This window comes from Desarmillaria tabescens (assembly GCF_030435595.1).
Source record: "Desarmillaria tabescens strain CCBAS 213 chromosome Unknown EV420scaffold_2, whole genome shotgun sequence".
NCBI lineage: Eukaryota > Fungi > Basidiomycota > Agaricomycetes > Agaricales > Physalacriaceae > Desarmillaria > Desarmillaria tabescens.
Window position 1 is genome coordinate 599,152 of NW_026848301.1, and position 26,692 is coordinate 625,843.

The following is a 26,692-nucleotide window of genomic DNA, read 5'->3' on the forward strand; positions in this document are numbered from 1 at the left end:
CAACGGAGATGAGGGCAAGCGGTGAGTCAATTATTCTTTAAAGCTGTCAAGAATCCCATACTCATCAATTTTGTGCGGCAGAGGCTGATCAACTATTACAAGGTGCGTTACATACGGACATGCATATATGGGGTTCTAAATTGGAACCTTTATTAGAGTTCACAAAATGCTGTACTGTCTCCACAAACGATGGTATTGAAAGCAGGGATAGCAAGAATTAAGAGGAAGAGATTAGGCTATAGCAGTACACTACCTATTGTTCTCGTGTTGGGGAATCTTCTGATCTTGAATCGTCCTGGCTTCCCCTTGGGATCTGCTATTTGCGCCTGAGCCAAGCTACTGTAAGTGTGAAGGGTAAGCTGAAACTCGCAGTTCAGACAGCTTACTGAATGCCAGGGGGTAAAAAGAATGTGATATTTGACTGTGAGACTTTGAGGCCTCCAAGGAGGATGTAAGAGCAAAATACATTGATATGCAAATACATAACTTGCAGGAAAGGCATATAATTAAATGGAGATAATCAGCGGCAGAATGAGGGAGAGAAACTCCGAGACTAAGTAGGTGGACTGGGTGCAGGAAATGGCAAACGACGACCTATACATCTTCGAAGCCTTGTTGGATCGCTTGAGCCTTGGCAGGATACCTGTTACACCTGTCTAACGCCTACCTCCGAGTCCTCTTTTGCTTTGGGTTCATTTAAATACAACTTTTCTCCATTTATCACTAGTAGCAGCACCTCTATTTAGGCTGTTTTGGAGCGTTGCGGAGAATCCATTTATTTCTTCGTCCTAAAGTACTGGAGGCAACCATTCATTCATTTGGCTATCTATGGCACATGGTGCCGCTTGAATTCGTAGCCGGTACTTCAATTTGGCAAAGTTTGACGAGACGAGACAATTTTCAAATGGAGATTTGCAGAAGCCAGTGCTGGTGAAATGAGTAACCCAGTCACGGGGAACAATGTCGAAGGGGACGGGTGAAGTCGAGTACATACCCCTTTCATGTACCTGATGATTGGTCACGACGCGACGCGTCGAGGCCAAACGATCAAGATCTTGCTGTCCAAATAAGGCAACTCGGTAGCGGATTTGTTTATGTTTGGCATTGTCAGTTTCAACCGCCTCAGTGCAGCGTGTTGGAACACGCCATTCACTCTCTTCTCCCTCTTCATTCATCTCTGGCCCAGTCTCGGAGAAATTTCCTTCAGCAATGAGACTGAACTGCGATTTACTCTGCCAGTTTGGAGAAAGGTCTGCCTCAATTCTATTTTTCGTTGGTTATGTTGAACTTGCGGATAAATATATCCAGGCTATATTTTACTACATTTCCTCAACCTGCACCGAATCCTGAAGTCTTGAACAAACACTGCAATGAAGCCGATAACCGACCGCGTATACGAACGCGTAATCGTGCGGGACCATCGTCCGCGTCAGACGACATGGCATCTTACTACTTCTTCACCATTGATGACCAGTTGCTCTACCTTTCTTTCTTCCAGGACTGGGGCCCACTCAATATAGCGATGGTCTACAAGGCTTGTATACTCATTCATGAGCTTCTGGAGGTACGGACGCGCCTTGGTGTTGCTAAGCTGCCACTTACGTGCAGCGTTGCGGCGCGATGACCAGGATCCCAATCTGACGCAGTACAGACTCGTCCTTTACTCCTCCGATGACCCCCGGCGGAAGGCCAATGCAGCTCTTCTGATGGCCCTCTATGTAGTGCGTGCTCTACCCTCTCATCAAGTCACTCCGCTAACACCGCAGCCGCAGATGATCGTCCAGCGACGAGCTCCATGGGAGGCCTTCCACCCTATCGCAGAGGTGGAATTCATGCCATTCCGTGACGCCGGCAGAGGCCCCTCAGATTTCAATCTCAATATACAAGACTGTCTCTGGGGGGTCTGGAAAGCCATGCAGAATGGCCTATGTGATATGAACGAATTCGACGTTGAGGATTATGAGTTTTATGAAAAGGTGGAGAACGGAGATTGGAACTGGATAACGCCCAATTTCATTGCGTTCGCCTCGCCTGTCGACTCAGCTTGGATAAAGAAGGAGAAGGAGTCGAAGGAGTCAGCGGACTCTGGCACGTCAGTGTATTCCACTGCATCTTCCACGAAAAACCTCGCATTGCAGCGCAAGCTTCCCACACCATTCCTTAACTGCCTCGATTACTTCGAGAAGCGAAACATCAAGCTCGTCGTGCGCCTTAATACCAAACTTTATGATCGAGACACATTTTTGGATCGTGGTGTCGATCACATGGAACTGTATTTCGATGACGGTACCAATCCAACAGATGAGATTGTGCGGACATTCATCGACACCGCTGATAGGATAATCGAGTCTGGTGGCGTGGTAGCAGTTCACGTGCGTTGCTTGTCTTCTTGTAGACCCTCTTCTTGACGTTCACTTTTCGACTTAGTGTAAAGCTGGCTTGGGACGAACGGGCACCCTAATAGGTGCATACCTCATCTGGAAGTACGGGTTTACAGCAAACGAAGCGATTGCCTTCATGCGTATCGTTCGGCCGGGTAGCGTTGTTGGCCCCCAGCAACAATTCATGTACCTGAAACAGCTAGAGTGGTCCAAGTGGGCAGCAGTTGATGAAATGCAGAGACAACAAAGAGCCAACGCGATACCAGCAGAACCAGCGCCAATGGTGACTCCTGCAACACCTCCAGCTGATACGGACGAAGAAATCGGGCGTATGCGTATGGAGATGACAACACCCCCACCAACAGGAACAACTTATCCCCCTGTAACTCCGAGCAGGCATGTTGCAGCGGCTGCGGTTCACGCCAAAGCTATCGCTACGCCTGGCCAGCCACGAAAGACGCCATCCGGCAAACGAATCGCACGTGAAGCCATTGATGAGAGTGAATCTGATGAAGACACAGATGATGTTCTCCCTCTCCCCGCTATGCCGATGACGCGCAACAAGAGCAAAACCACCCCGGTGACGAAGAAGATCACGGCGTCGGAAAGGCGCCCCGTTCGGGTGACTAGATCTACGGCTGGCGCAGCTGCTATTCGAAAGGCTGGCACAGCTATCAAGCCTCCCACATCACCCGTTAAATCTACAGGGCAGCAGCCTCCGAACAAGATTCCTAGACTTGCTACGACAAAGACGACGACTGCTGCCAAAGCTGCTGCTGCGCGTCAGAAACCTGTTCCGGTTCCCGCCCCCGTAACGCGACGACCTCCACCAACAGCTCCCACACCCTCCCGTCTCCCTACGTTAATCCCTTCCAAGCGACCTCACCACGCATCCACTCTCACTGAGGTTGCTAATGCTACCACGAAAAAGGCTGGTCCTACTTCTGATGCATGGATGACGACCAATGTCGCTGCCGTTGTGGTTCCTGGCAGCAAGACTGCGCGACCGGGGTTGAGAAGTATACGACGTCGACGGAGTAGCTTTAGTTCTGCTGATGTTGTTGCATGATGATGACGGCGTTGCATTTTCTCCTCTGTCGTACTTAGCTTGTACAGTGTGGATCCCGGTTATTTAGTTATTACCATCTCGTCGTTGTTATCTCGCACTCTTTTTGTCTGCATGCGCAATAACCCCCATTCCCCTCCCGTCATTATTTTTTTAGTATATTATGATACATAGCTTCTTTTCAGTTTTTAGCGTCGGATACCGATGAAATGATTTCACGGTTGGTTAAAATATCATCTGAGAGGACTGGATTTGCTGGTATCAGTCATCACTGAGGCCTTGGTGCACTCAAGATACCTCTTTCCCGAGCAACGTACTCTAATAATATCTGAAAGATGTCAACCTGGACTTGACGCTGGAGCTCCACTCTTCTATGCCCTCCCCTCAATCAAGACCACAAATTCTTCATTAGCGAGATCGTCTCTACATACGTGTCATTTCCTGCTCGCCTCCCTTCGTCGCAAAAGATGTAGTTAATCCCGTTTCAGTGGCTTGTATAGTACAATCACTCATTCCAAGATCTCGGATTCCTTTTGAATATTGCCTTTCTCTGATTCTTGTGATACTCCTCATCGGCAGAAATCACTCTTATGTAACCTAATTATCAGACAGAAGTGCATGATCATGTGGGTTGGTGAATCGGAAAGGTATGACCTTTGAACTCTCAGATGGATCTCACATATAAACAACAAGAAGTTCAGCGTCAAGTTCTGGCAGCAAATTATGAAAATTACGAAAAAGCGCGTTGTTATCGAAAGGAACGGCGTGGTCAATTGAATCAATTCGGATATAGGAATATGGAGGTACGTACTTACATGCTGGGATTAAATTACTGGAATCTTGCTGATTCAGGCCATATTCCAACCCACGCTGTTTTCGGGAGCCTTCATATTTCACATCTATAGAAGTTTCATCATCGCTAGCACACATTGGTGGCGGCTCCATACCTTGAAGAGCGATTACATCGATATGGGCATTCGTTCCGTGTGCATGTACCCCGGTGCAAGGGATAGTGAGCTATCAGAGCGAAGTGAACGAGGCTAGAGGACATTCATGAACGGCTTTCCCCAGGGCGATCCCCCTGGTCTTAGTTACACAATGCAGAGGCTGCTGTGTCAATGAGAGTATCGACGTCAATGCTGAAACTTTCATTTCATGATTCCATCACATCCATCAAATAACGTCAACAAGACTATGTGGACATGACAATCTTAGTCGATTCCATCATTTGCCTCGTCCAGTTTTCTAATTCGTTAGACGGCAGTTCTTGCCATTTGTCCAAAACCTATCAAGACATGTGAGTGGGCAGCGGATGAATAAGGAAAGTGCCTACTTCGTCAAGTTTTCCGAGGAGCCGTAGTACTTTCTCCTCGGAATCATCAGACCATTTGACTCTCTCTTGCAACTGAGAGGTTAATGCGTTGTTCTCTGCTTCAATCTAAGTTCGATGTGCTATCAGAGGCACGTGGATCACAGGAAGGCAAGAAAACTCACCTGGGACAGCATCTCTCGCAGTCGATTATTTTCCTCCTCAAGTTTTGGTATAGTCCGTGCAGCGATAGCTGCTCTAGGTTCCAGGTCCTCTCGCCACTTGTCTTTGACTTCTATGTTCCGCTGGCTCCGTTCTTTAGATTCTTCGATTATGCGATGAAGAGTATCGATATTCTCTTGGACATTGAAAGTCTGAAATAGTTTGTCCAAGTCTCGCTGTTAGTAATGTATAGTCAGTCAGTATATCATTGGAAGAACAAAGGTTGGTTATGCACGAAGGATTGTGATTCGATATAATCCGATATTTGGTTGAAGATCGCTGTAGACCCATCTTTATCCTCGCTAGTGTACGTAGGAAAACATTCCGCAAAGTCTTCATATCTACAAACAAGGTGACTTGTGAGCGATCACTATTGAGACTGCAAACGAACAGGACAACTTACGTCCATTTTCTAGACGAACGCCGTACGGCAAGCTGGAGAGCCGACTGGAAGTAAGTCCAGCGTATAGTGGCACCCTGGGAGTTCATCGTCGGCAAGCAAAGATTAAAGAACAACCCGCGGGCCCGTGTGTGACGTGATATTCACGTGACTGTGGATGATACAAAAAAGGAAAATCAAGGGTTGACAGTGGCACAACGCGAAGTCTCGTTTCCAGACGAAGAATACGTCGAGATTTACCAGAATACAGGGCGTGTCAAGGTGTGTATCCCAACAGTAGTCAATCTAATTTTGCTGTCTACTTCTCAGATAATCCCATGCAATACCGTCTAACGATTATATGCGCTGAAAATTCAAGGGTACTACGAAGGATGAGTGGCATCGTATCAGCATCGAAAAACCCGGATTAACCGTCATATAAAAATGATACTTTCAACAAACTTCAGGAAGGGATTCATACTACGTCCAGCGAGACAAGAGGCCGTGACTATTGGCATGCGACCCTTTTTAAAAACGTTTCTGATCGGGTCGGGTGCGTCTAGATTTTTGTCAACTATATCTGCGTTCCCTACAATAAGTGAACTGGTATGTGGACATCTCGACAGCCCAAGCCCATACATCACATAGGGATGACGCCATCACGAAGAGAGAGTGGCCAGGACAGAGTTGATGATGTCGGTGATGCATCAACATCAGCCATTGGGAGTATCTTGTTAAGTCATTGTCCAGAAGGGACATAGCAGACGGATTGCATACCACTACGGGCACCTGGGGTGATACTGATCTGAGTGGACTGCGGCTATGAAACGGCAAGATCGGAGACAGAGGGTGTATAGATTCTCCTTTGAGGAAGGTCACCAGGATAATGAGAGAGATGGATAGGTCGGATTATTAGTTCAAGAAATCCTCGACGCAATGCGGGGACCTGAGGTCGTAAGTTCGCCGTCATGTAAGCGACGAAAGCCTAATCATTTATCATCTGGCATAAGAGATGATAGACCCAATATTCTGGACGAACAGAAAGAATAAGGTGGAAATGACGAAGAAGTCGCCCATAATATCCACTCCTTTCCAAAGGAGATATCCAAGTTCCCTCTGGGCGTAACCTGAAGATTCTAGTTCGCGAAGGTGTTCCTCGCAAACGAGTATTCTTCCAGATTCGGTAACGACAGGGAGCCCGTTGACCTTTTGGGTTCGACGCTAGTGTATAACGCCAAAACGACAGGTCGAACAAACCGTCTCCTTCTCCCGTATTACGATGGGATATCATATTCGTTGCTTTCTCGTTCTGATGCAAATTTAATGTTGGTCAATGCTTCTGCTATACTATTTTCAGTTTCTGCGCAAGGGATGGATTGATCTGCCCCACCTGTCTCTTGTAAGCCGCAGACAAAGTCATTTGACAAGGAAGCGGTCCTGAGCCAACCAGCCAAAGGCCCGCCGCTACCCATCAATCGGTCTTTGACGTCTTGATACTCTACAGCGGAGTGCTTTACATCGCTATATGCTTGCTGTCTACACAGAATGTTTGTAAAATAACAGAGCGACGGATGGACAAACCTACGACTGATCAGAGAGCCCCAAGACCCTGGAAACCTGATGGTACAGTGAGAATAATGATGTCTGGCATAGCAGTGGTCTATTCAAGGTATAGTCGGCCTCAATTAATGCGAGAGAAAGACAATGGTACTCGCCTTGATTTCTCGCGTAATCGGTGCTTGGGGGATACGCCTCGCTTGAACCCATTGATGAGTACTTCATGCATCTTGTGCGAGTCGGCAATCCAACAGAGAGCTACCTATCGCAATAAGCTGAGAGTTTTGTACGTGATCACGCCGGACTGACAGTCGTTACACGAGCCAGAAGCTGTTTTGAGAAAGTCGCGAGAATGCATGAATGACAGGCTCGTGAACCCTATAGATGGTCGCTGAACACGGTAGTCTCCCGCGAGAGCTGAAAAAGTCGTAAGACGCATGATTCAAGAACTTTGCTTTGCAACTGAACGCACCATGCCAGCCCAACCGGTCCCACAAGGCTCGATTACAATCTTCCAGCACCATCTCATGCATACTTGGAGGTACTTCACCGATGATTATGCTCGATATATACAGAGGCGACAGAAACCGCGATCCCAGAGCACCTTGTATGCCTAGGACGGTCCATGAGGCAATCTTGTCGCTACAAGACATGGACTGAGTGGGAGGAGAATCCGCTCGGCCGGGTTTCGTTCGAAGGACTCCATAGAGTGAGTATCCATCGCGTCCTCGCGCGGCTGCTGCAGGTTCCACCGGTTGCCTGACCGTAGAATCCTTGAGCAATGCCATCTCTTCGTCCTGGAAAGCGGCGAGGAATCTGGTCGATGCGTCTCCGCCTAATGCAGCAGTAATCAGCGACACCAACAGAAAAAGTCAGGAAACTCACACGGAACGGTGGATATGTAGAGATTGAGTGTTACGCCATCTCTCAACGCGTATTTCCCGCTCGCCCGACGAACGATCCAGTCAGACGCTGTTTGGCGAAGAATTTCTTCCATAAACCATCGGATGGCGCCTCGTCGAGCTAGCACCTCTGCGTGACTATCGTGTAATGCTTCTCCCTGGGTTGGCAGTCGGCTGGTAGGTAAACATTTCGTCCCCGTTGCAATGGATATGACCTTGGTGCGCCTTTGGTCGGTAAGGAAGAACGACGCAAAGATGGTGAATTTTCCATCTGGTGGAGATATTCTCAGGGAGGCGTAGGTTCCGTGAATGTGGCGGATTATCGCGTCGAAATCAAGAACATGGGGCATGTGGAAAACTGGAAAACTGGATTTATTGGCCACCTCTGCTGATACAGCTCAGGTAAATAAGCGCAAACTAATCTACCTCGGTAGCTCATTGTAGATGGAATTGAAGTAAGCGGCTGGGGGCCGACGCGGGCCGTTGAGCTCGAGAAGTAGAAATTTGAATTTAAGATAACCCAGGATTAGACGTATATAGCTAAATGTACTACACGAACATCGACATTTCAACGTGCACAGAAAATATTTATCTAAATTGCATCAATCATCCTAGTTTGTGCGGCGAGTCGTGCTGCGGATTCCAAGCGTTCGCTTGACCTTGGTCATAAAGGGGACATGCGTGTCTTGTCCCTGTGGCTACAGGTAAGCATCTATCATTGGAGAATTCAACAATTCTCACCATTTTCCTCAGCTCATGTTTGGCATGTTTACGACCCTGGTGCGTAGTATTGGGATTGCTGAGAGCAACTTCTGTAAAGAAATTAAATATTGATAATGTATCTATCTGAGAATGGACAACGTACTGTAACCGCCTGCCACCCGATCCTTGTCCCTACGATGCCAGAAACGGGATTTGCGACTCGTGTTAGAGGAAACATGGTGGGTATCGCGAGCTTGTCGACGTGTTCCAAACATTTTAGATTATAAGAGGATCCAATTCCCTTGAACTGCCTTTATATAAAGGCAAAGAACGCGTCATTTTGTGGTGCAGGAGGAGTAGATGATGAAATTTGAAGTTCAAAAGAAATTTGCACCAGTGATGATATCATAGCTTCAACGGCTCGGTATTCTCCGTGCACTTGCTCCTCGACTCCTTACACGGTACTCGTTCCTTGATAGCTAGGAATGGAACCCCATGTCTTCTATGCCATGATGCCGTCTCTACTGCTGCTCCTATCAAGGGTATATAGGGCGAGAGTGCTTCTTTGTGCTGCCATCGTTTTTTTAATATGACCGTGCGTTCTCAAGGCAGAAAACTTTCACACTGTCTTCATTCGAACTACTACTGGTTGCCGTGGCGTTAAAATCTTTTCTCATGACGGTTACGACCCTACGAAACGCTCAAGAAGAGCTGTAAAAGATGTACTTCTCAGTCTTCTCTCTCGAAGCTACTCGCTTGCATCAACCAACACTCGAGACTATACAACGGGTAAAAGTACAGCCGGAAATTTATGACAACTTCTTTCGTTCACTTCATTTATGTACGGAAATCACTTCCGCCCACCAATCAGACATCAAGGCGGCCCTTCAGTTTCGTCCCTCTTGAACCCGAAGTTGAGGTTTTGTAATACCATCAAGAGCGTTGGACTTCTTCGTGGATGCCTACGGCCATGATTAGCCCCTTACTGGAATTCTAGACTTCTTCGTGTCGCTTCTGTTTTCATGTCATACTACATACAGTTTGATGGACTCCAATCGCGACAGTTTAGCGCAGTTCTGATGGATCAAGACCTATGCTTGGCCAACCTCTCGTCATTCAATTTAGACAGCTACGTACGATGAAAAGTGGGATAACTTCGGCGAAGAGCCACGCCTGGAGAAGCGCTTGACAGCGTGGATATCATCATCAGAGGTTGTGCCGGTACCGCTAGCTGGGCCGAGAACGTTATTCAGGGCGATCTGTAAGACGAAGACAATGGCACGTTCACCGCATGCCCATGCCTCACAGTTCGACTTCTTCGTTCGTGTTTTGCGTGCATTCTTAGGCTTGTCTTCGATCTAGTTAAGGGGGCCTCGCCAAAGACTGACGAAAATATGGAATTGGGTCCGTTTAGTACTGGATAGAAAGGGGTACCTTCCCCAGTAAATACTATAGCTATTTGACATGCTCAGCATGAGTCTTCAGTCAATATAGTATTCAATCCGATGTTACTATCATACTTGCTACATGAAATAAAAAGTTGCCACGAGCTTACAGTGACGTCACAATCGAGGTTGTCAATCTTCCGTCATGCCGCCTGGCTTAGAATTGCTCTCATCGCTATGTATACCCCAGGAATTTTCGCGCTATGAGAAACTGGACGACGCAGAAATTATACAGAGATTACAGAGATGGAAAAGTGACGCGTCCCAGGTCCTCTTTGAGCTCCAAACTCTACTCAGCCAACACGATGAAAACCTTTCTCTGGAGGATCAGGTTGACATTGTCGCGTCGGTTGTACCTTTCGAAGGCGAGGATCCATGGGTAGTGCCAAAGTCGCGTGAAATTTCGATGGGTAAGCAACGCCTTTCCGATGTACTTTGATCTTAGTGAATTTCAGATATCCTGCATCGTTTTCATGAGCCGGATGTGCGTTTGTTGAAGCGAATCTTGACGCATAACGTGAAACCCCTCTTCCTATCGACTCCTCACCCGTCCTTGAACCTTTCTACCGGTCGTAAACTGCCTCGTCTTGCCGGGGGACCTATGGCTTCCCAGGACTACTACGAGGAGCAAACATGGAAAGAACATCCCGAGACAGCGAGCCTTGTGTCGTTTGTAGTAAGGAATATCCGGGTAAGTCCCCAAGTTCCACCTGCATGCTAAGAATCCCATGTGAACGCGCGTTCAACAGAGCGAGGATTACGAGGACTTATGGCATCTTGTCATACCTTCGGTGATGTCCCTCCTCGATGACTATGAAGCTCGCTACAAGATCAAAGGGGTGCGAATAGTGTCCGAAATGTTGCAAAAAGTCCCAAAGACGCTCTTAAAGCGCACTGGAATCGATGGACTGATATTGTCGGTGAGTTCTAGAATTCCCCGCGTCAAGACATGTGTTGAGTCTTCCATTCAGTCTCTAAACAATTGCTTGGGGCACTTGAAAGATCCAGAGTCTCCCGAACTTCTACGGGCCGCTATTTCCGCGAACTTGTCATTGATATTGCTCACTACCGAACATGGGACCACACAACAGTTCGATCAGCTGTGTGCATTGCTGGGTGACGGCATAATCGGAACTGTTTGGTTATACGCGTCTGACAGCTTTGAGGTGATCTTGGCTACGGTTGAAGCACTTCCACCTCTGATGAAGGCATTAGACATCGGCATCGCACGTTATCTCAAGGTTCTCGATTTCTTTTATTCTGAAGCGGCTCGGCTGACTGCCGTAGGCTCTTGTCCCACAGCTTGTACACCCTCTTTACCCGAATTCTGTGAGACCGACCCCCGTTGTATTGCAGAAGCATTCGTTGATTGCTCTCGTGACTGTCATTAACGAATGTTCCCCGAGAATCGGCGGATGGAAAGGAACGATCTTAGATGGTGTTGGAAGATGTTGGGTGGCGCTTCAAGATGTTGATCCCAGCAGAAATGATGATGGTAATGATATATGGAGCTCGCCTTTTGCTGTGAGACTTATGTGGTTACCATTTCAGGTGCTTGTGAAGAGTTGAAGGAGCTGCTCCGTAGCACATGCAAGCAGCTCGCTAATGCGTGTCCTTCGGTCATTCAGGTGGGTGGAGCCCACGCGTTTGATGTTCGGTGTAGCTGAATGCATCAATCAGGAGTGAATACAAACGGTTCCTCGCTGTTAATCACGAGATGTTTTTCGACCTCTTGAGCCCCGCTCTTCAAGGATGAATACAGGGCCTGAAGGGGGGTAAGTCTCCCCGGAGTGGGCTCCACGTATGATTTCATGACGTTTATAGCTAGACAAAGAAAGGGCTGTACAATCACATGGAATATCGTGGTACTACCATCGCACACATGTATGCAACATTGAAACTGTGTGGTGTGGTATACGGAGCAAGCGAGATCACCGATCTTGGGGGATCCGCTGACAAGATTCATCTTAGTATGTACCTAATTTAACGAGAGCCTTCTCGGTTGAGTGGTGTGAGAAATACCAGCCAGAGAAAAGAAATTATGGGTATTCCACAGGTCGGCGACTGGCAAAGGGCATCATGGTCTGCGCATGTAGGAGCTCTAGGCCTGAGACTGAGTACGACGAGGGGCCTCGGAGTGGACCGGAGGAATAAAATGAGATTCCGGACCGGTGTTATGCAAGCGGACTTCTGAGATCTCGGCGTGTTCACGTGCTCACTATCTTTTCCTTTTCATCCCTCCATTATGTCCGTCTCTCTCATTTAAGCCCATACTTACCTTCATCGCCACTGCTCCCTGTTACCCTTCATTCAATCATGAGCTTCACTGTCGAGGATCTTGTTTCCTCCTTTTCCTCTAGCCATATCGGCCAGGAAGCATTGGATCTCGCCGCGCTTCAGGTCAGTTGGCCTTTGTCGTGGTGGTTGTGGTGGTTCCATTGACCCTATTCATTCTTCTTCCAAGGCTCAGCTAGCACAGGCTTTGTTCGTACAGGATATGCCACGGGAAAACCATTACCACCATCCGTGTAGTACACCTACATCGCGGACGCCATCGTCGAGCTTCTGCTGGGGCCAGACTATGGGGCAGTCGTCGTCGAGGCGCCAGACTGACGAGGTCATGCGCGACTCGGACGAGCTGGAGGATGAGAGAATGGTGGAGGACCTGTTACTCCCCTCGTCGCCCATCTCAGCGTCGCACTATGCTGTACCTTCCCAGCCCCGGCCCCAGCACAAAAGTCAAAAGTCCACAGGGATTCTCTGCAAGCTCGTCAGAGTCTACTTTCACGACAACAGACCCCTTCTACATGGCCCAGCTGCAAGCCATGCAGTATAATAGCCCACCCCCCTCCGTATTCTCCCAGCTTGGCCGTCCTGCCCAGCAGTCCCCGTTTATGCAGCCGCAGCAGTCTCATCCGTCACCCTCCCACAGGGATGGCTTCCTTTGTTCACCATCAGCATCGCCTATTTCCATAGACGCCTCATCATATCTTGTCACTGCCTCACCATTCGAGTGCTGACCAGTTCCAGCACGGCCTTTATCTCGTTATTGTACCTAAGGCCAACAGGAAATGGTCTCCTGTCATCGCTCCGCCATTCATTCCAAACTCCTATTCGGTCACCAACCTTCCGATCGGGCCAACAGCGCCCGGACCGGCGTATACCCTCAGGATATTCCCAACTCCGCCGCTCACTCCCCGCAATGTATCCTCCAGTCCGTCTTAATTATTAGATCTCTTATTCCTTGTAATGTAGATTCACACGCAGTGTTACTGTTGTTGTAAGATAGTTTAGGCCCGATCTCAATCTCGATATTGTTAGATTACACAAATGACAATTCTCTTGACTAGCGCTTTCATTGATGCTCATTGCAAAGTTCAACATCATGGTCGATGGTTACCGGTATCCTGATCGCCCTCTATTCGAGACCGTGTGGGAGTAATATCGTTGCGGCAGCGGCTCACTGCCGCTCCAGGGAAGTTTATCGTGGCGTACAACTGGTAATCGAGGCCCTTCTCGCCCAGTCCATTATAGTTGTGGTAACGTACGGGTAATTTGAGCTCGACAACCACCGTGCACGGCGACGCTGGATGAATTGTACCCCAGTTGTGCGGGGTAAAACTGGTTGTTAGATCTAATATTCAGTGAGTTGCCTTGGAAATCGAGAGTACTCAGGGTAATGGTGACTTTGGAGTTTCATGAAACTAAAGGATAAGGTGTCCGCTGATCGTGTTAGTTGACGAAAGAAAGGCGTTAGCAGAGTGCCGGAAGTGCTATTATACATCTAGACCCGTATCGTTATTATACGTAGTATATTAGAGGAACTGCCAGAAAAGCGAGGACTGGGGCCACAGCGGGTGCGTTTCGTGGCCAAGCCCAGAAACATTTTTGCTACTGGCTAGCCTGGATGGTGCGAGGACGGAACTGCGTCTAAAAGTTAGGGTTTGATGTTCTTGGACGGGAGACTCAGACAGGCGGGTGTGTCAATCGTGCGGTAGCCGACTGCGCAGGATCCTCGTTGTGGGTCTATTTTGAAGGACACACCCTATTGGACGTTTCCAAAAATACGTATCGGTATTTTGTAAGACCCAATACCTGTATTGAACTTCCTTTAGAAGGATTACGCGCAAAATCAGGAGCCTGAAGTACAGAAAAGGACTGACTGAGCGCGTCAGGAAGCTCCAAAGTGGTTCGGTACATCAAGACATTCTGAGAGGATGAGACGTAATTGGCAATCGAAAGTGGAATTGGAATTGACAAGGAAATGATGAAAGTCAAAGTGCGGGTTCACGTTGGGTTCACCGTTTCGTGGCGTTGGATTTAACGGAAAAGATCCAGAGGCGGTTGGGAAGTACTTGGCAAAAAGAATACGCCAAGTAGAATGCATCGTGTATTCGCACGTACGTCTATCTTGAAGCTTGAAGGCCGAAGCCCATCGATCCCAAAAATAGGTGAAGAGGCCGTGTCACAACCCCCAGAAGATCCGGGCACTAAACAGGAGATTGGTTGTTCGTCTGTTTTTCTTCCGTTGTACATGAGTTTTCACAGCTTCTCCGAGTTTCCCGTCTATAGGTCTTCAGGCTTCAAGGGCTTGTAGACTCGGTTTGAGGTTGACTAGAGCCTAGTAAGGATATGGTATTGTAGTGCAGTTTCCTGTGTCCTTGCGTCCTTGCGTCCTTGCGTTATGGTAACGTGCCGTGTAACGATGAGATAAGACTACTTGCGCGTAAAACCCAGGGAGTACAGAAAAATCCAAGCTGAGTGCTCCAAAGCAGTTTCAGCACGTCGAGACATTAATCTTGCGGAATCTGACTGCGGACAAGATTTAGGAGCGTTGTTGTATTGTATTCGAAATAGTCGCGCGCGTCTATTTTGAAAGTCAGATCTCATTGGCCCCCTAAAATAGGTGAGGTGGTCGTGTCGCGAAGCCCAGGAGATCTTGGCAATAAACAGAAATTTGTTTCCTAGCCTGTTACTCTTGCTTCAAGTTCGTTGGGAAGGGCTGACACGATCTCTCCACCTATTTTAAGGACAGGTACTTCCAGAATGCAGAGTGGTCCATTTCTTTGAGATTGTTTGCCCAGTAGATCCTGAAAACAGCTGCAATAATCTTCGATTTTGCGCACGAAATCACGTCGGAGCTTGCAAACGAAAGTTTTCTTGCACGCTCATGTTCGAACAAAAAGCACACCAGCCCTCGAGTAGTTTCAGTCCATTTCCTTCTCTGGTGAAACTCGAGACAGCCCTTTTGCACATACACCCTGAGTCCCCAGTGCAGCGAGTGTAGAAAAAGCCAGACCGAGCGCGTCAGGAAGCTCCAAAGCAGTTCGGTACGTCAAGACATTATCAAAGATATGAGACGTGGAAGTCTTTTGGAGCAGGGGGTTGACAGGGAAGTCACGGTGGTGAAAGTCAAAGCGCAGGCCCGGGTTCACATTAGGTTCATCGTTTCTCAGCGTTAGGTTAAAGGGAAAAAATTGTAGAGACCGTCGGCAAGCATTAAAAACATCAGAATGCATCGAGCAGAGTCCCCTTGTTTCAAAAAGATTGGCGTTGGTAAAACACAAGTCCAATAGCCGGACACCCCTATGTCATTAGCTGGTGTTTGGTCGTGTTGACTCACGCGTTGAAAGTACCGTACGCTTCCTGGCTCCAGCCGGCACCAAGGGACTCATTTCTTCGCTATCTGCGCCTCGAAAGATTCCTTCATTGTCTGCTGGCCCCGTGATAATCGCGTTTTTGCAGCAGCAAAGATGCCCGAGACAACGATATTCAAGGTGAGTCGGCCAGGTCAGTACACATCATTTTCACACCAAGCTCATTTTGCTGCAGGCGACGTACAGCGGGATCCCCGTGTACGAGATGTACGTCCAATTTAACACCATTTTACACGATTTCTCACTGCGTAACACGTCCAGGATGTGCAAGAGCGTCGCCGTGATGCGAAGGCGGTCCGATTCGTGGCTGAATGCGACGCAGATCCTCAAAGTTGCTGGTTTCGACAAACCTCAGCGAACTCGTGTGTTGGAGCGAGAAGTGCAAAAGGGAGAGCACGAAAAGGTCCAAGGCGGCTACGGAAAATACCAGGGTATGGCGCTGTTCTGCTATCGCGAGCAACCGGTAACACCCTTACAGGAACTTGGATTCCTTTGGAACGTGGCTTGGCTCTTGCGAAACAGTACAACTGCGACGGTCTCCTCAAGCCTATCATCGAATTCCAACCAGCCGCTAAAAGCCCACCGCTGGCTCCGAAACACCTCATCACTAACTCCAGCGCCCGTCCTTCGCGTCGAGGAGGCGCACCCGACAGCGCTGCCAGTTTGTCTGTTAGCACGCGCTCATCCAGACGCCAGGTCGTCGATGTTCCCGAGGAATCTGAACACGAAACACTTTCAGTGCGGGGCTCCGAAGATGGGTCGATGACGCCTTCGCCTTCGGAGGCTTCGTCTAGTTCGCATACACCTTCGCCCATCAGGAGTCCGAAAGCATATCATAATGGTGTTGCTGGCTCTCGTTCCAGCACCAGACGAAGCAGGTATGATAGCGAATATACAGAAGACCCTGAGGCAGCGAGGCTCAACGGCAAGACCGATGCTCGTGCTTACGGAGACCAAATACTAGAATACTTCATCTCAGACACCAACCAGGTGCCGCAGGTGCTCATCTCCCCACCTCCTGACTTTGACCCCAACATGGCCATTGACGACGACGGACATACCGCGTTGCATTGGGCGTGTGCTATGGGCCGCATCCGCATTGTCAAGCTGCTGCTCACCGCCGGTGCTGATATTTTCAAGGTCAACAAATCTGGCCAAACCGCGCTCATGCGTAGTGTCATGTTTGCGAACAACTACGATGTTCGCAAGTTTCCCGAACTATATGAACTGTTGCACCGTTCAACCCTGAATATCGATAATTACAACCGGACCGTCTTTCATCACGTTGTTGATGTTGCTATGGCCAAGGGAAAGACTCACGCCGCGCGTTATTACATGGAGATCATCTTGACGCGACTTGCTGATTACCCGAAAGAACTTGCCGATGTTATCAATTTTCAGGATGAAGACGGAGAGACGGCGCTGACTATGGCAGCTCGGTGTAGAAGCAAACGATTGGTAAAAATTCTGATTGACCATGGCGCCGATCCCAAGATCGTGAACCACGATGGCAAAAGCACAGAAGACTACATCTTAGAGGATGAACGGTTCAGGTCATCACCTGCCCCTCCTTCTCGTGTCATGCCTATGTCTTTCCGGAATATCCAGGCAGCTTACCCTCCCCCTCATGCACCACCTGACTACTCCTTCGCGCCGGCAAATGGAGATCGGCCTCCACTCCATCACTCTGTCGCGGCACAACGCGCTAGTACGCGCTGTGTCAATGACATCACGAGTATGATGGACAGCTTGGCTGCCTCGTTCGACCAAGAGCTCCGAGACAAGGAGCGTGACACGGTCCAGGCCCACGCGCTTCTGGGAAACATCCAAGCAGAAATACTTGAAAGCCAGCGTGCTGTAGGTCATCTACGGTCGCAGGCAGAAGGTTTGGCGCACACAAGCGACACCCTAAAGACGATGGAAAATGAACTTAATACGAAGATGGGGCGGAGATATAGACTGGGCTGGGAGAAATGGGTTAAAGACGAAGAGGCGCGTGAGAAAGCCATCAGAGACTCAGCCAATGGGGAGCTGATGTTGACACCCGCCACGGCTTCTCACCTAGCGAGCATCGGAATGGACGGCGAGTCAGCCGCCGAACTGGGGAAGGGTAAAGGAAAGCGCAAGGCGTCTTCGGACCCGGAAGACATTTCGGATCTGATTGCCTTGCATTCGGGAATACCGACGGACCCTGAAGCGCTAAGACAAGCGTGTGGGGCATTGAGGGAAGAGATTCTCCAGGCGCGAAAACGGAGAAAGACGATGTTTGACGAATTGGTAACATTCCAAGCCGAAGCTGGAACGAATGGTAGGATGAGTGAATATAGACGATTGATCGGCGCGGGATGTGGAGGGATCCCACCGTCGGAAGTTGATAGCGTTCTGGGTGTTTTGCTAGAGGTGAGGGTACCTAATATCCTGACCGTTGGTGTAGGGTCGTTGATTTGTCCCTTTACAGACCCTGGAATCAGAAGAGCCGAGCTCATCATCTCTTGGCTGGAATGGATCAAGACCTACGAATGCTGGCGAAAATATGCGATGATGGCATTGTTGGATTGCTGGACAGTATGATTTGTTCCTGTGTCGTTGGATAAGATGTTTCGTTTATCTGTAAAGCACTGTATGTATTCCTCCTGTTGCGGTGAAATTTATTCATCTAAATATCAATCTGTTTTGGATTGGACAATATTTGCTATGATATACATGGGAGAGTAAATTAAACCGAACAGATAGGCTATAGAACGTGCATGTCACGTCCAAGAGATTGTTTCTGAGAATCTGCAGGAGGTCTAGAGTTCTAGATCGATGCTAGTGGGATTGGCTTGTGTAGTTGAGTAGAAATGCCGTCATTTGTCTCTCCATACTTGCCATACAGCCCATTCACCATCGGAAGTTCTAGCCCAAAGGCTCACATCCCACGCCCTGATAGGGATCCTGCCCTTTTCAACGAGCTCGTACGCTCCAAACACTGGTGCGTAATCCACCTTCCAGCAATCCCACCCCGTCTCCGAACCAACTGTAGTGCTTAACATCAACGGATGAATGGCACGCATTAATGCCTTCTCATGCACCCGTTTGTTTCGTTTGTTCCCAAAGATGGCACGTCTCGTCCTCGTTGTCGACTTGCGGAATACAATCTCGACGTCCCGGAAGCCATACCGAGCGCGTAGCCAGACGTGACCAAAGAAAAAGCGGCGCAGATCGGGGACGACGTAAGTCCAGAGAAAGTTATCGATAAGATAGTTCCAGGTGGTGTCTGTCCATGAATTTCGGGGAGGGCCGCGTCGAGGTATGAATTCTCCGAGCAAACCTGGGAGGGGCATGTAGTATGCGTCGGAGGAGCAAAGGCGGTAGAGGATAATAGTTCCGAGAGTGATGGCCAGTAAGAGACGAAGGAAGAATATTCTCCTGTGAATCGAATGGATCAATGGCAGTTCTGTATAATTCATTAAGACCTGCCTCTTCTTTCCAATTGGCATTCTGTCGAGGTGCGTGATATATTGAACGCTTATATCGCCGCGCGCGCATTTAGTTAATAGACGTGATGGTAGAGAATTGGCAGGAACTCTTCTGTAATTCTGGGGCATTGGGCCTCAAGAGACAAAAGAGAGAAGCAACTTGTTTGGAACAAGTTCAACTTAATCCCGGGCCGTCACGACGCATTCCAATCTATATTGGCAAGAAAGTATGGTATGTAGCAGGTTCAGATAAAGCTGTAGGTCCAAGAAGCCGATATTTTATAAGTGTCCTATGGGTATGTGATATAAATTAGTTGTTGTCATGAAGAATGTCCAATGGTCACGGTGTGTCAGTACTTGTATACAGCAATCTCTATATCTATGCTTATAACAAACTTATCAGCAGCCCAACGTATGACAAGATACTCAACATGGTGCCAACGTGGTTCGCATATGCAGAGTTCGAGTTCCCAGTACTGCTACTACCGCTTGCTGCCTTCCCTGTCGCTTGTACAGAACCTGGAGCACCAGATGATAGTGTCACAGCCGAACCTAGCACAATCAACTTCAAACAGATGTAAAAACGACACAGTTGTCTACTTACCTGACTCTGCAGGTGGGTTCGTTGAGTTGTCGTTCGTCGCAACGTATGCATCCTCCATAGGTTTATTCAGACAAGTCACAACAGGTACAATTGTGTAGTCCTGTGCTATCGCGTCCGGGAGAATGTATCCCGTTGCTATCTCGACAGACTGCTGGTAAAGATCGTGCTCCAGTACAATGAAGCCTGTGTCTATATTGGAGGCATTGCCTAGAATGTACTGCCAGTTCTGGAGGACTTGGCCTGCGGATGTAAGGCCATTTTGAATATTGAAGTCTATGTAAGTGTCAGCACTGAATAATCTTTCTGTTAGACTGACCCACCATCGGTATCAAAGGTTTGTGTGGGGCTGATTCGAGTCCACATGACTGGCGTCATGCCCATGGCGAGCGAAATGGCGCGCACGCGATCACTGTAGGTACTCAGTGGCGAGCGAATCTAACAAGAAATTCACTCACTCGATATCACCGTATGGCGGCCTCATGGCGGACGGGGTAACTCCTAGGACATCCTGTATCGCCTTCCTGGACCAACCCAATTCCGCTATGATTTCATCGTTGGTAAGTGTCGTCAAAGATGGATGAGACCATGTATGGACAGCGATTTGGTGCCCTGTCATGTACTCTTGTTGCAGAATATGCGGGAACGAGACCACTCGAGAGCCAACGACAAAGAATGTAGCCTGGAGGTCTTGTTCTTCAAGATAGTCAAGGAGCTGAGGTGTTTGCAAACTAGGACCGTCGTCTAGAAGAGGTGTAAGTAAAATTCTTAGAATGAGTAAAGAACATACCGTAAGTCAACCCCCAGGTGTTTTTGTCTGGACAAGTTGTGATATCGGAGTCGCGAGTGCAACCTCCACAAGTCCACCAGCAACGCGAGGAATCCGTTGCAGCTTGGGCGTTGGCTGGGCACCCACCTGGAAATTATCTTCGTTCTCATCTTCACGACTACATTGGAAGCGATACGCACCAATAACAGTAGGTTCAATGTCCGGAATATCCACTCCAGAATCAGCTACTTCTTGCTTCCACTGTTGGACCTGCTCTGAATCCGTGGGAGCTTTAACATCTAGGGCAGGATACTTAGATGCCGAAAAGCCGTCGACTAAGATTTTTATCAATGAGGCAGACGCAAACGATAAAAACTAAGAGACGTACGATTCGGCAATGTGGGCGCGCCCGAGATGGACGGCTGGGCACCGGCGGTTGGGGTTGACGCTAGTGTAACGGTGGCAGTAGTGAATTGGCCTGCTATAATAGAAGATAAAGGAATGGCAGTCGGATTCTCCGATTTTAGGGAAACTGAAATGCTCGTCGTCGCGACAGCACTTGTGGTGACAACTGAACTACCGGCGCCCGAACTTGAACTTGCACCGGCAGCTGAAGTGACTGCGGTGGCGGTAGAAACGGCGGTACTGATGGCGGTCCCGACTGAAGCGGAACCAGTACTGGCCGTAGTCGAGGCCGTCACAGCGCTAGACGAAGCGGCTTGGCGAGCGTCAAGGTTGACATCGCGTGCGACAGCGAAAGCAGCGGCCAGGGCGACGACGGCAGAGGAGAGGGACTTCATGGCGGTCGTAAAGAGATATCTACTGTAAGGACAGATGGTATGGAACAGCGTGCAATGATGCTGTAATCGGCGATGGCAATACTCCACTTTGACGATGTTCCATATAATCGAGTTGCCATCTTTGTCAGTAGCGGTGGTGTCGCGATTGGCAATAAACATTTCAATATTCAGGAGTGCCGCCGTAACGTGTATCGACATATAACACCGTGTTCACTGTCCCCCTAGGGTACCTCCATAACAGAAGTAGATATCGGGGTACTGATATGCTTCCATACAGTCGGAATGTAGATGCAAGCATCCCGTAGGCTGGCTTCTTCACCTAAAATTGGCCATCAGACGCATCATTTTTTTTAGAGGAAACCATGAGGTGACAGTTTATCTAGTGACGCGCGATTCAATCCGGTCGACCCCGGATCTTAGATCTGCCTCCAGTCGTCACGCGTTACTGCCGAAGGTGGTCCAACGCGATGAAATATACGTGCCGGCCGCGTATCCAAAAGGAATATTCAAGTCCACGTATGATGATGGGTAGCGTCGTACTGCCATCGAGCTAATATGCTGCCAAGGCAGCTGGGAAATAGGTCGTGGTCAACCACGGTCACATGCTTGGCTAAATCTGGTGACGACTGGTTTGCATTGTCGCAACTCGGATAACTCGCGTGTGTGTCTGTGTGTCAAAATGACAAGATGAACTATATCGCGTATAGAGGACGTTTGGAACCAAGGCTTGATATCATTCAGTGAGAGCGTCGAGCTTCCTGTTTCCTAGGAGAGGAAGACGACCAAGCCTCCTAACAGTAGCAAAAATGATCGCTCAGTCCCAACTTTCGGCTCTTTCATCATTCAAGATACCAGGTGAATGTACCCCTAAGTCCAATGTGAGTACCTTGCAAACGAGAAGACATTCGGTCGTTATTGACTTTGACATACCGTCTATAATACGACTGGCCTCTGACGCAAATGAAATGTCCTGCGCCAGAAATTCAGTGAGGCAACGCACCAAATTCTTGTATCGCAGGGATGGAAGACAGATGGTGGCTACCTCTCCGGAGTGCCTCCAAGCAGTACTTCGTATCTGAGTACGTGACAGACACATAGAACGAAGCTTGCGCCAACTTTGTGTACAAAATTAATGAGAATGATGGTTTTCCAGACACGTGTTTCGCCCAGCGTCAAGCATTAGTCCATAATATGATCCCATCGACGCGAAGCTTATCGACGTTTTCAAAGTGGATAAATAGAATTGCATGCTCGGAAGTCGGGCATGCCAGGCCTTGAGGTCGAGCGTGACCCCCAAGGTGAATTGAAACCGGAATATTGCATCCACTTCTGGATGAACGATAACAGCGCCTGAGTACGGCAGTAGGCCACAAAGAGGGGGTTTCAGCAGTCTCAAAGACAACGTGAAGAGAGATAGGACAACGTAATACGATCGGATAGACTTGGAAATTGAAGGTTGCTTGAAGGTGTCGGTAATGATTATGTGTGCGGTTAAGCCAACAATAAGTTCGCCTGGGTTAGAGCTGAGAGAATAGAACGACATTTGCATTCTTTAGGAAGAACACAGCCGATAAATTGCGGGTTTATGTATACTTTACGCTAGAAGCTTGTATCAGAGATAGTCATTCATGAATATTACACTATTTACCTAAGCATCAGCCACTGACGAAGCCTCGCGCAGGCCTTCATTCCACAGCACCACGAAATCCAGGTTTTCATTTTTGAATAGCTCTTCAACAGGCCTGATCCCTTCAGGAGTCAAGATGCGATCCGGCAAATTAGTATATGTCTGAAGCATGGCCTTGAACTTTTCCGCTAGGTCGCTCTTGTCCATGGCTTCCAACTTTCCCTGAATCAGACGTGAGAAGGACCCATATCTCAAAAAGACATTGGCATACCATGAATATCTGCATCGTCCTGTTCCAGCCACTACCATCTGCACCATTAGACTTGACGACCTCCCAGACCTTCCATCCTGTGCTATCCCTTTGATAGACGCTTACATCCCAGTAGTCAAGATCAACTACGCCATCCTCAACAAGCTGATAGGCCGACATTGGCGCTTCGTACTCAACCGACCAGAATCCGATACGCGTATTGTAACCCACATTTGTTTGAAGGAAATTGGGATTGATAGCTTGAAATATGGATTGCGTATACGCGAGCTGAAACTCATCCGGCGGCAGCTTATTTAATGACGCACGGCTGAATCCAGTCGGTTTTCGGAAAACAATTTCTACCGGCCGAAATCCCTATCGTATGCGCAGCCATAGGTGACCCAAGACGAACTTCTTGACGACGGGAAGCATGAATTGGTAGACGCAATAGTCTATGATGATGTTCATGCAGAACCAGAACCAAGAAGAGGGCGGCCCGGGTTTATATTTAGGCATCAGCTCTCCAGCAAAAAGAATGGCGAGGATATCATAGTGGGTTGAAGCTGATCTCGCTCTCCAAGCGATAAGGATGGCCATGATAGCGTTGAACGTGAACGGGATTAGAAATATACCACTTTGATGAAGTCAACATTGGATATGTTACAAGATAAGCGGAAGCTCACGCTTTCATCGGTATAGGCATTCTGTCTAAATGTGTTATGAATGAACCATGTCCGGTATCATGCTTGCATAAGAGATTGTACACAGGAGAACCAATAGGAATATCACGAAAGCTTGAGGGAAGCGCCATGAGAGATGAAAGCAAGCACAGATCTGTACTATTTGAATGTCATTTCGACGACGCCCTGCAACGGCCTTGTCCCCGTGAAACGGATGATTGACATCTGATGAATGAGATCAGGGCACGGAAGCTTTCTTTTGCTTTGGGTTAGATAATTTGGATGTGCAATTACCAGCAGAGGAGGATGCTATAGGATGAAGAGTTCCGCATAATATATTTAATGTTGTTGTGTATCTTTCGTGCATCGAGTGTCGATTCATAAAGCGACGCGGAGCTTTGCTTATCGTAGTCCAGGACACAGGGACAGAACTTGCTGATTTATATCACAGGCCCAGTTATCTCAATGGGGTCAGCAGTCCTGTAATTTTGATTATAGATTATGAAAGCTCACTTTCTCCTGCGATTGGTAACTTGTAAGGGAAAACGCAACAAATGCGATTTGGAGAGATAAATACTCATGATATACACGCCGAACAGGAATAGGCAGTACTCAACACAATGTGCAGTAAAGGCTGCATCCTCTAGTAAGACGGCGGGCAGCCTATAAGGTGCAACAGTCAAAGCTTCGTTGCGTAGTGTTAGCTGTTGATTAACATCTTCAGGGCAAGCCTGTCGAAAGAAAATGTGGGACTCTTTCATACGAGCTATATTTTGGTGCTTACGATAGAGTAGCGCAGCATGGGCAGACTATTTTCCAATACAGAAATCCCGGAAAACCGAATCTAAGATGTCTTCCACATCTATAAGTCCTGACACCTTCCCAATGGCCTGAGCGGCGTAACGTAGCTCCTCGGCTCCCAACACGACTTCCTCGGAAGCTGAAACAGCGTTGTTTAGAGTAGGAGATATAGAACACATAAACTACTCACGTGTCTCCAAGAAAGCCTTCAAAAATTCGAGAGCTGTTTCAAGATGAGCACGATGTCGTGCATGGGTGATCAGTGGGGCCTGTGAGTCATTCGCGTCACCTAAATCGTAGTTGGATCGCAAGGCTTCTGAGAACTGGGCCAGGAACTCTGCGGTGCCTTGGCCAGTGTTTAGACTGGTCACCCAAGCGTTACGTGTTTGGGCAAGCTTCGCGCACTCGGGAGATACCAGATCTGCTTTGTTGAACAAATAAAACGTATTTTCGTTGACTAGCTCATCTAATGATGAAGGAAGCACTGATTTTTCGCCGTTGAAAGCAATATCTGATAGTGAGAGTACGCAGAGGGATATGTCGGCATTCCTGAACACTGTTTGTTCTGTGAGCCTGATACTCGAGTAAAAGAACGAAGATCGTACGCGTTTCTCGCACGTTCGACACCAATACTTTCTACGAGATCAGTTGTTGCTCGGAGACCTGCGGTGTCAGAGATTATGACAGGCAGTCCGCCGATGTCCAGAGACAGTTCCAGGATATCACGCGTTGTCCCTGGCACTGGAGTCACGATAGCCGCTTCTCTTTGAGCTAAATCAAGTGGTGAGTGGTCGTGTAATATCGATAGACGTGACCATACCCAGAAAATTGAGCAGGCTGCTCTTCCCAGCGTTTGGGGGACCGAATATAGCTAGACGTATACCCGAACGTATGATCTCTCCCCGGCGTTTGTCATGCAAGTGACCCTCGATTGTAGTACACAATTTCAAAACGCGCTCCCTGGCTTCATGGCAGGAATTTTGTCAGCATTCACATTGACCAAAGAAAAGAAGGTCGCAGATTGTACGACCCTTGCTTGTGGAAAATATTAGGGATGTGTTTTGCAGCGCAACAGGCCATAAACGTGTGTGGGGCAGTGTTATATGTTAGATATCGCGACATTTCTCTGCTTGCACCAGCACGGCGCGTTTATGGCTAGTTTAGGAACGTCTTTCGCAGCCCCCGCTGTAACTGTGTTCTACAGGAATAGAAATTCAACACACCTTGCTCGTATACTCCGTCTTCAATGTCCTCTCCTTCCCCAAAGTCGATGAGGGCTTCCATAAACGCGAGGCACTTGATGATCTCTTCCCTGATGTTATCATACCGTTCTCGCATGGAGCCCTAGCGAACGGGTCAATACTGGAGGAACACATGTGAACGAAACAGCCCTCACCCACCCCGACGGCATTCAATGCGATTCGACGTTGACTCTCCGTATCTGCATCAATGAGGTCCTTCAATCCTTCGACTTGAGTGAGGTCAAGCCGACCACCCATAAAAGCCCTGCGGGTGAATTCCCCGGGTTCTGCAGGGCGACAAAATGGAAGCTCCCCCAGTGCGCGCAATACAGAAGAGATGATGGCGCGTCCAGAGTGTATATGCAGCTCCAGTACGTCTTCTGTCGTAAACGACCTGGGTGCTGATAAAATTTCAGCCGACGTTTGGTGAGATTCGGTCGTGCACACCTCGGAACAGAACAGCCAACCCATTATCCAGGATCTCGCCTTTCCCAGGGTTTACGATATCACAGCGGTGCATTTTCCAAGGTTCCGGAGGCTGATGGCAGCTTCCCTTCCTCCTCACCATCTGTTTCCATACGTCCAGTGCATCGGGACCCGAGACTCGCACTACCCCGACTCCGGCTTTGCCGTGCGGTGTCGACAGCGCATATATGGTCGCTCGTTGTGCATCTGAGCGTACTACTGACGTGACATTCCGGTGTGAAGTGACAAGGCAGTGCACAGAAGTCCTGTAGCGGCAGTGCAGAGATAGAATCCCGGATGGAAAAGGGTGTTTTGCGGTACTTGGACGTGCTTTTATGCTCCTTGTACCGAGCTGCATAGACACTGCTATGCACAAGTCG

General features: G+C 48.5%; 11 protein-coding genes across 11 annotated transcripts; 4 read left to right on the plus strand and 7 right to left on the minus strand.

The window, feature by feature from the left end:
• Window positions 1-1,066: 1,066 nt before the first annotated feature.
• Window positions 1,067-3,707, plus strand: EV420DRAFT_1501764 (tyrosine protein phosphatase). The gene is made up of 5 exons (XM_060471080.1): window positions 1,067-1,250; window positions 1,309-1,564; window positions 1,629-1,721; window positions 1,773-2,372; window positions 2,428-3,707. The coding sequence occupies exons 1-5, from the start codon at window positions 1,210-1,212 to the stop codon at window positions 3,448-3,450; spliced, it is 2,013 nt and encodes a 670-aa protein (XP_060338157.1). The 5' UTR covers window positions 1,067-1,209; the 3' UTR covers window positions 3,451-3,707.
• A 932-nt stretch (window positions 3,708-4,639) lies between these two features.
• EV420DRAFT_1616664 (uncharacterized protein) lies at window positions 4,640-5,467 on the minus strand (the record flags this gene model as incomplete). The annotated part of the gene is made up of 5 exons (XM_060475146.1): window positions 4,640-4,732; window positions 4,781-4,885; window positions 4,942-5,154; window positions 5,214-5,319; window positions 5,382-5,467. 5 exons carry the CDS (start codon window positions 5,465-5,467, stop codon window positions 4,640-4,642), a joined length of 603 nt encoding a protein of 200 aa, XP_060338158.1.
• An 847-nt stretch (window positions 5,468-6,314) lies between these two features.
• Window positions 6,315-8,244, minus strand: EV420DRAFT_432982 (uncharacterized protein). Its single transcript, XM_060482092.1, has 7 exons — window positions 7,800-8,244; window positions 7,387-7,749; window positions 7,224-7,331; window positions 7,073-7,172; window positions 6,943-7,017; window positions 6,748-6,893; window positions 6,315-6,696 (listed from the first exon to the last, which is right to left on the minus strand). The coding sequence occupies exons 1-7, from the start codon at window positions 8,164-8,166 to the stop codon at window positions 6,632-6,634; spliced, it is 1,224 nt and encodes a 407-aa protein (XP_060338159.1). The 5' UTR covers window positions 8,167-8,244; the 3' UTR covers window positions 6,315-6,631.
• A 12-nt stretch (window positions 8,245-8,256) lies between these two features.
• Window positions 8,257-8,887, minus strand: EV420DRAFT_1501775 (uncharacterized protein). Its single transcript, XM_060471081.1, has 3 exons — window positions 8,682-8,887; window positions 8,558-8,628; window positions 8,257-8,508 (listed from the first exon to the last, which is right to left on the minus strand). Exons 1-3 carry the CDS (start codon window positions 8,791-8,793, stop codon window positions 8,428-8,430), a joined length of 264 nt encoding a protein of 87 aa, XP_060338160.1. The 5' UTR covers window positions 8,794-8,887; the 3' UTR covers window positions 8,257-8,427.
• An 879-nt stretch (window positions 8,888-9,766) lies between these two features.
• Window positions 9,767-12,026, plus strand: EV420DRAFT_433076 (uncharacterized protein). The gene is made up of 7 exons (XM_060482093.1): window positions 9,767-10,373; window positions 10,419-10,654; window positions 10,713-10,883; window positions 10,935-11,204; window positions 11,251-11,458; window positions 11,515-11,591; window positions 11,644-12,026. Exons 1-7 carry the CDS (start codon window positions 10,109-10,111, stop codon window positions 11,647-11,649), a joined length of 1,233 nt encoding a protein of 410 aa, XP_060338161.1. The 5' UTR covers window positions 9,767-10,108; the 3' UTR covers window positions 11,650-12,026.
• A 91-nt stretch (window positions 12,027-12,117) lies between these two features.
• On the plus strand, window positions 12,118-13,033 carry EV420DRAFT_1501783 (uncharacterized protein). The gene is made up of 3 exons (XM_060471082.1): window positions 12,118-12,363; window positions 12,428-12,708; window positions 12,731-13,033. The coding sequence occupies exons 1-3, from the start codon at window positions 12,280-12,282 to the stop codon at window positions 12,981-12,983; spliced, it is 618 nt and encodes a 205-aa protein (XP_060338162.1). The 5' UTR covers window positions 12,118-12,279; the 3' UTR covers window positions 12,984-13,033.
• Window positions 13,034-15,612: 2,579 nt separating this feature from the next.
• EV420DRAFT_433279 (transcription factor) lies at window positions 15,613-18,314 on the plus strand. The gene is made up of 5 exons (XM_060482094.1): window positions 15,613-15,740; window positions 15,796-15,827; window positions 15,882-16,051; window positions 16,099-18,020; window positions 18,079-18,314. The coding sequence occupies exons 1-5, from the start codon at window positions 15,717-15,719 to the stop codon at window positions 18,160-18,162; spliced, it is 2,232 nt and encodes a 743-aa protein (XP_060338163.1). The 5' UTR covers window positions 15,613-15,716; the 3' UTR covers window positions 18,163-18,314.
• On the minus strand, window positions 18,300-19,270 carry EV420DRAFT_1501790 (uncharacterized protein). Its single transcript, XM_060471083.1, has 2 exons — window positions 19,080-19,270; window positions 18,300-19,028 (listed from the first exon to the last, which is right to left on the minus strand). The coding sequence occupies exons 1-2, from the start codon at window positions 19,205-19,207 to the stop codon at window positions 18,467-18,469; spliced, it is 690 nt and encodes a 229-aa protein (XP_060338164.1). The 5' UTR covers window positions 19,208-19,270; the 3' UTR covers window positions 18,300-18,466.
• Window positions 19,271-19,496: 226 nt separating this feature from the next.
• EV420DRAFT_1251198 (uncharacterized protein) lies at window positions 19,497-21,182 on the minus strand (the record flags this gene model as incomplete). The annotated part of the gene is made up of 7 exons (XM_060466729.1): window positions 19,497-19,630; window positions 19,683-19,955; window positions 20,003-20,091; window positions 20,138-20,423; window positions 20,470-20,595; window positions 20,649-20,783; window positions 20,837-21,182. Coding segments are annotated over 7 exons (1,389 nt in total), but the record flags the coding sequence as incomplete, so codon positions are not given.
• A 1,714-nt stretch (window positions 21,183-22,896) lies between these two features.
• On the minus strand, window positions 22,897-24,171 carry EV420DRAFT_1684629 (uncharacterized protein; the record flags this gene model as incomplete). The annotated part of the gene is made up of 4 exons (XM_060479266.1): window positions 23,809-24,171; window positions 23,538-23,759; window positions 23,147-23,453; window positions 22,897-23,097 (listed from the first exon to the last, which is right to left on the minus strand). The coding sequence occupies exons 1-4, from the start codon at window positions 23,934-23,936 to the stop codon at window positions 22,897-22,899; spliced, it is 858 nt and encodes a 285-aa protein (XP_060338166.1). The 5' UTR covers window positions 23,937-24,171.
• A 443-nt stretch (window positions 24,172-24,614) lies between these two features.
• EV420DRAFT_1259814 (tRNA modification GTPase TrmE) lies at window positions 24,615-26,670 on the minus strand (the record flags this gene model as incomplete). Its single annotated transcript, XM_060466975.1, has 7 exons — window positions 24,615-24,745; window positions 24,797-25,162; window positions 25,201-25,377; window positions 25,427-25,570; window positions 25,830-25,950; window positions 26,007-26,248; window positions 26,295-26,670. The coding sequence occupies 7 exons, from the start codon at window positions 26,668-26,670 to the stop codon at window positions 24,615-24,617; spliced, it is 1,557 nt and encodes a 518-aa protein (XP_060338167.1).
• Window positions 26,671-26,692: the final 22 nt, after the last annotated feature.

Excerpts from the sequence above, each read along its gene's own strand:
- EV420DRAFT_1501764 (XM_060471080.1), top strand. The coding sequence starts at position 1,210 with ATGAGACTGAACTGCGATTTACTCTGCCAGTTTGGAGAAAG. Across the intron at positions 1,565-1,628 it reads TCATTCATGAGCTTCTGGAG|GATCCCAATCTGACGCAGTA; the intron begins GTACGGACGCGC and ends CGCGATGACCAG. Across the intron at positions 2,373-2,427 it reads GTGGCGTGGTAGCAGTTCAC|TGTAAAGCTGGCTTGGGACG; the intron begins GTGCGTTGCTTG and ends TTTTCGACTTAG.
- EV420DRAFT_432982 (XM_060482092.1), bottom strand. The coding sequence starts at position 8,166 with ATGCCCCATGTTCTTGATTTCGACGCGATAATCCGCCACATTCACGGA. Across the intron at positions 7,018-7,072 it reads CGATTACGCGAGAAATCAAG|ACCACTGCTATGCCAGACAT; the intron begins GCGAGTACCATT and ends TACCTTGAATAG. Across the intron at positions 6,697-6,747 it reads CTGCGGCTTACAAGAGACAG|AAGCATTGACCAACATTAAA; the intron begins GTGGGGCAGATC and ends ATAGTATAGCAG.
- EV420DRAFT_1501775 (XM_060471081.1), bottom strand. The coding sequence starts at position 8,793 with ATGTTTGGAACACGTCGACAAGCTCGCGATACCCACCATGTTTCCTCT. Across the intron at positions 8,629-8,681 it reads TCGGGTGGCAGGCGGTTACA|AAGTTGCTCTCAGCAATCCC; the intron begins GTACGTTGTCCA and ends ATTTCTTTACAG. Across the intron at positions 8,509-8,557 it reads AACATGAGCTGAGGAAAATG|GGACAAGACACGCATGTCCC; the intron begins GTGAGAATTGTT and ends CTGTAGCCACAG.
- EV420DRAFT_433076 (XM_060482093.1), top strand. The coding sequence starts at position 10,109 with ATGCCGCCTGGCTTAGAATTGCTCTCATCGCTATGTATACCCCAGGAA. Across the intron at positions 10,374-10,418 it reads GTCGCGTGAAATTTCGATGG|ATATCCTGCATCGTTTTCAT; the intron begins GTAAGCAACGCC and ends AGTGAATTTCAG. Across the intron at positions 11,205-11,250 it reads GCATCGCACGTTATCTCAAG|GCTCTTGTCCCACAGCTTGT; the intron begins GTTCTCGATTTC and ends TGACTGCCGTAG.
- EV420DRAFT_1501783 (XM_060471082.1), top strand. The coding sequence starts at position 12,280 with ATGAGCTTCACTGTCGAGGATCTTGTTTCCTCCTTTTCCTCTAGCCAT. Across the intron at positions 12,364-12,427 it reads TGGATCTCGCCGCGCTTCAG|GCTCAGCTAGCACAGGCTTT; the intron begins GTCAGTTGGCCT and ends TCTTCTTCCAAG.
- EV420DRAFT_433279 (XM_060482094.1), top strand. The coding sequence starts at position 15,717 with ATGCCCGAGACAACGATATTCAAG. Across the intron at positions 16,052-16,098 it reads CGGCTACGGAAAATACCAGG|GAACTTGGATTCCTTTGGAA; the intron begins GTATGGCGCTGT and ends ACACCCTTACAG. Across the intron at positions 18,021-18,078 it reads TTCTGGGTGTTTTGCTAGAG|ACCCTGGAATCAGAAGAGCC; the intron begins GTGAGGGTACCT and ends GTCCCTTTACAG.
- EV420DRAFT_1501790 (XM_060471083.1), bottom strand. The coding sequence starts at position 19,207 with ATGCCCCAGAATTACAGAAGAGTTCCTGCCAATTCTCTACCATCACGT. Across the intron at positions 19,029-19,079 it reads ATGCCAATTGGAAAGAAGAG|GAGAATATTCTTCCTTCGTC; the intron begins GCAGGTCTTAAT and ends TTCGATTCACAG.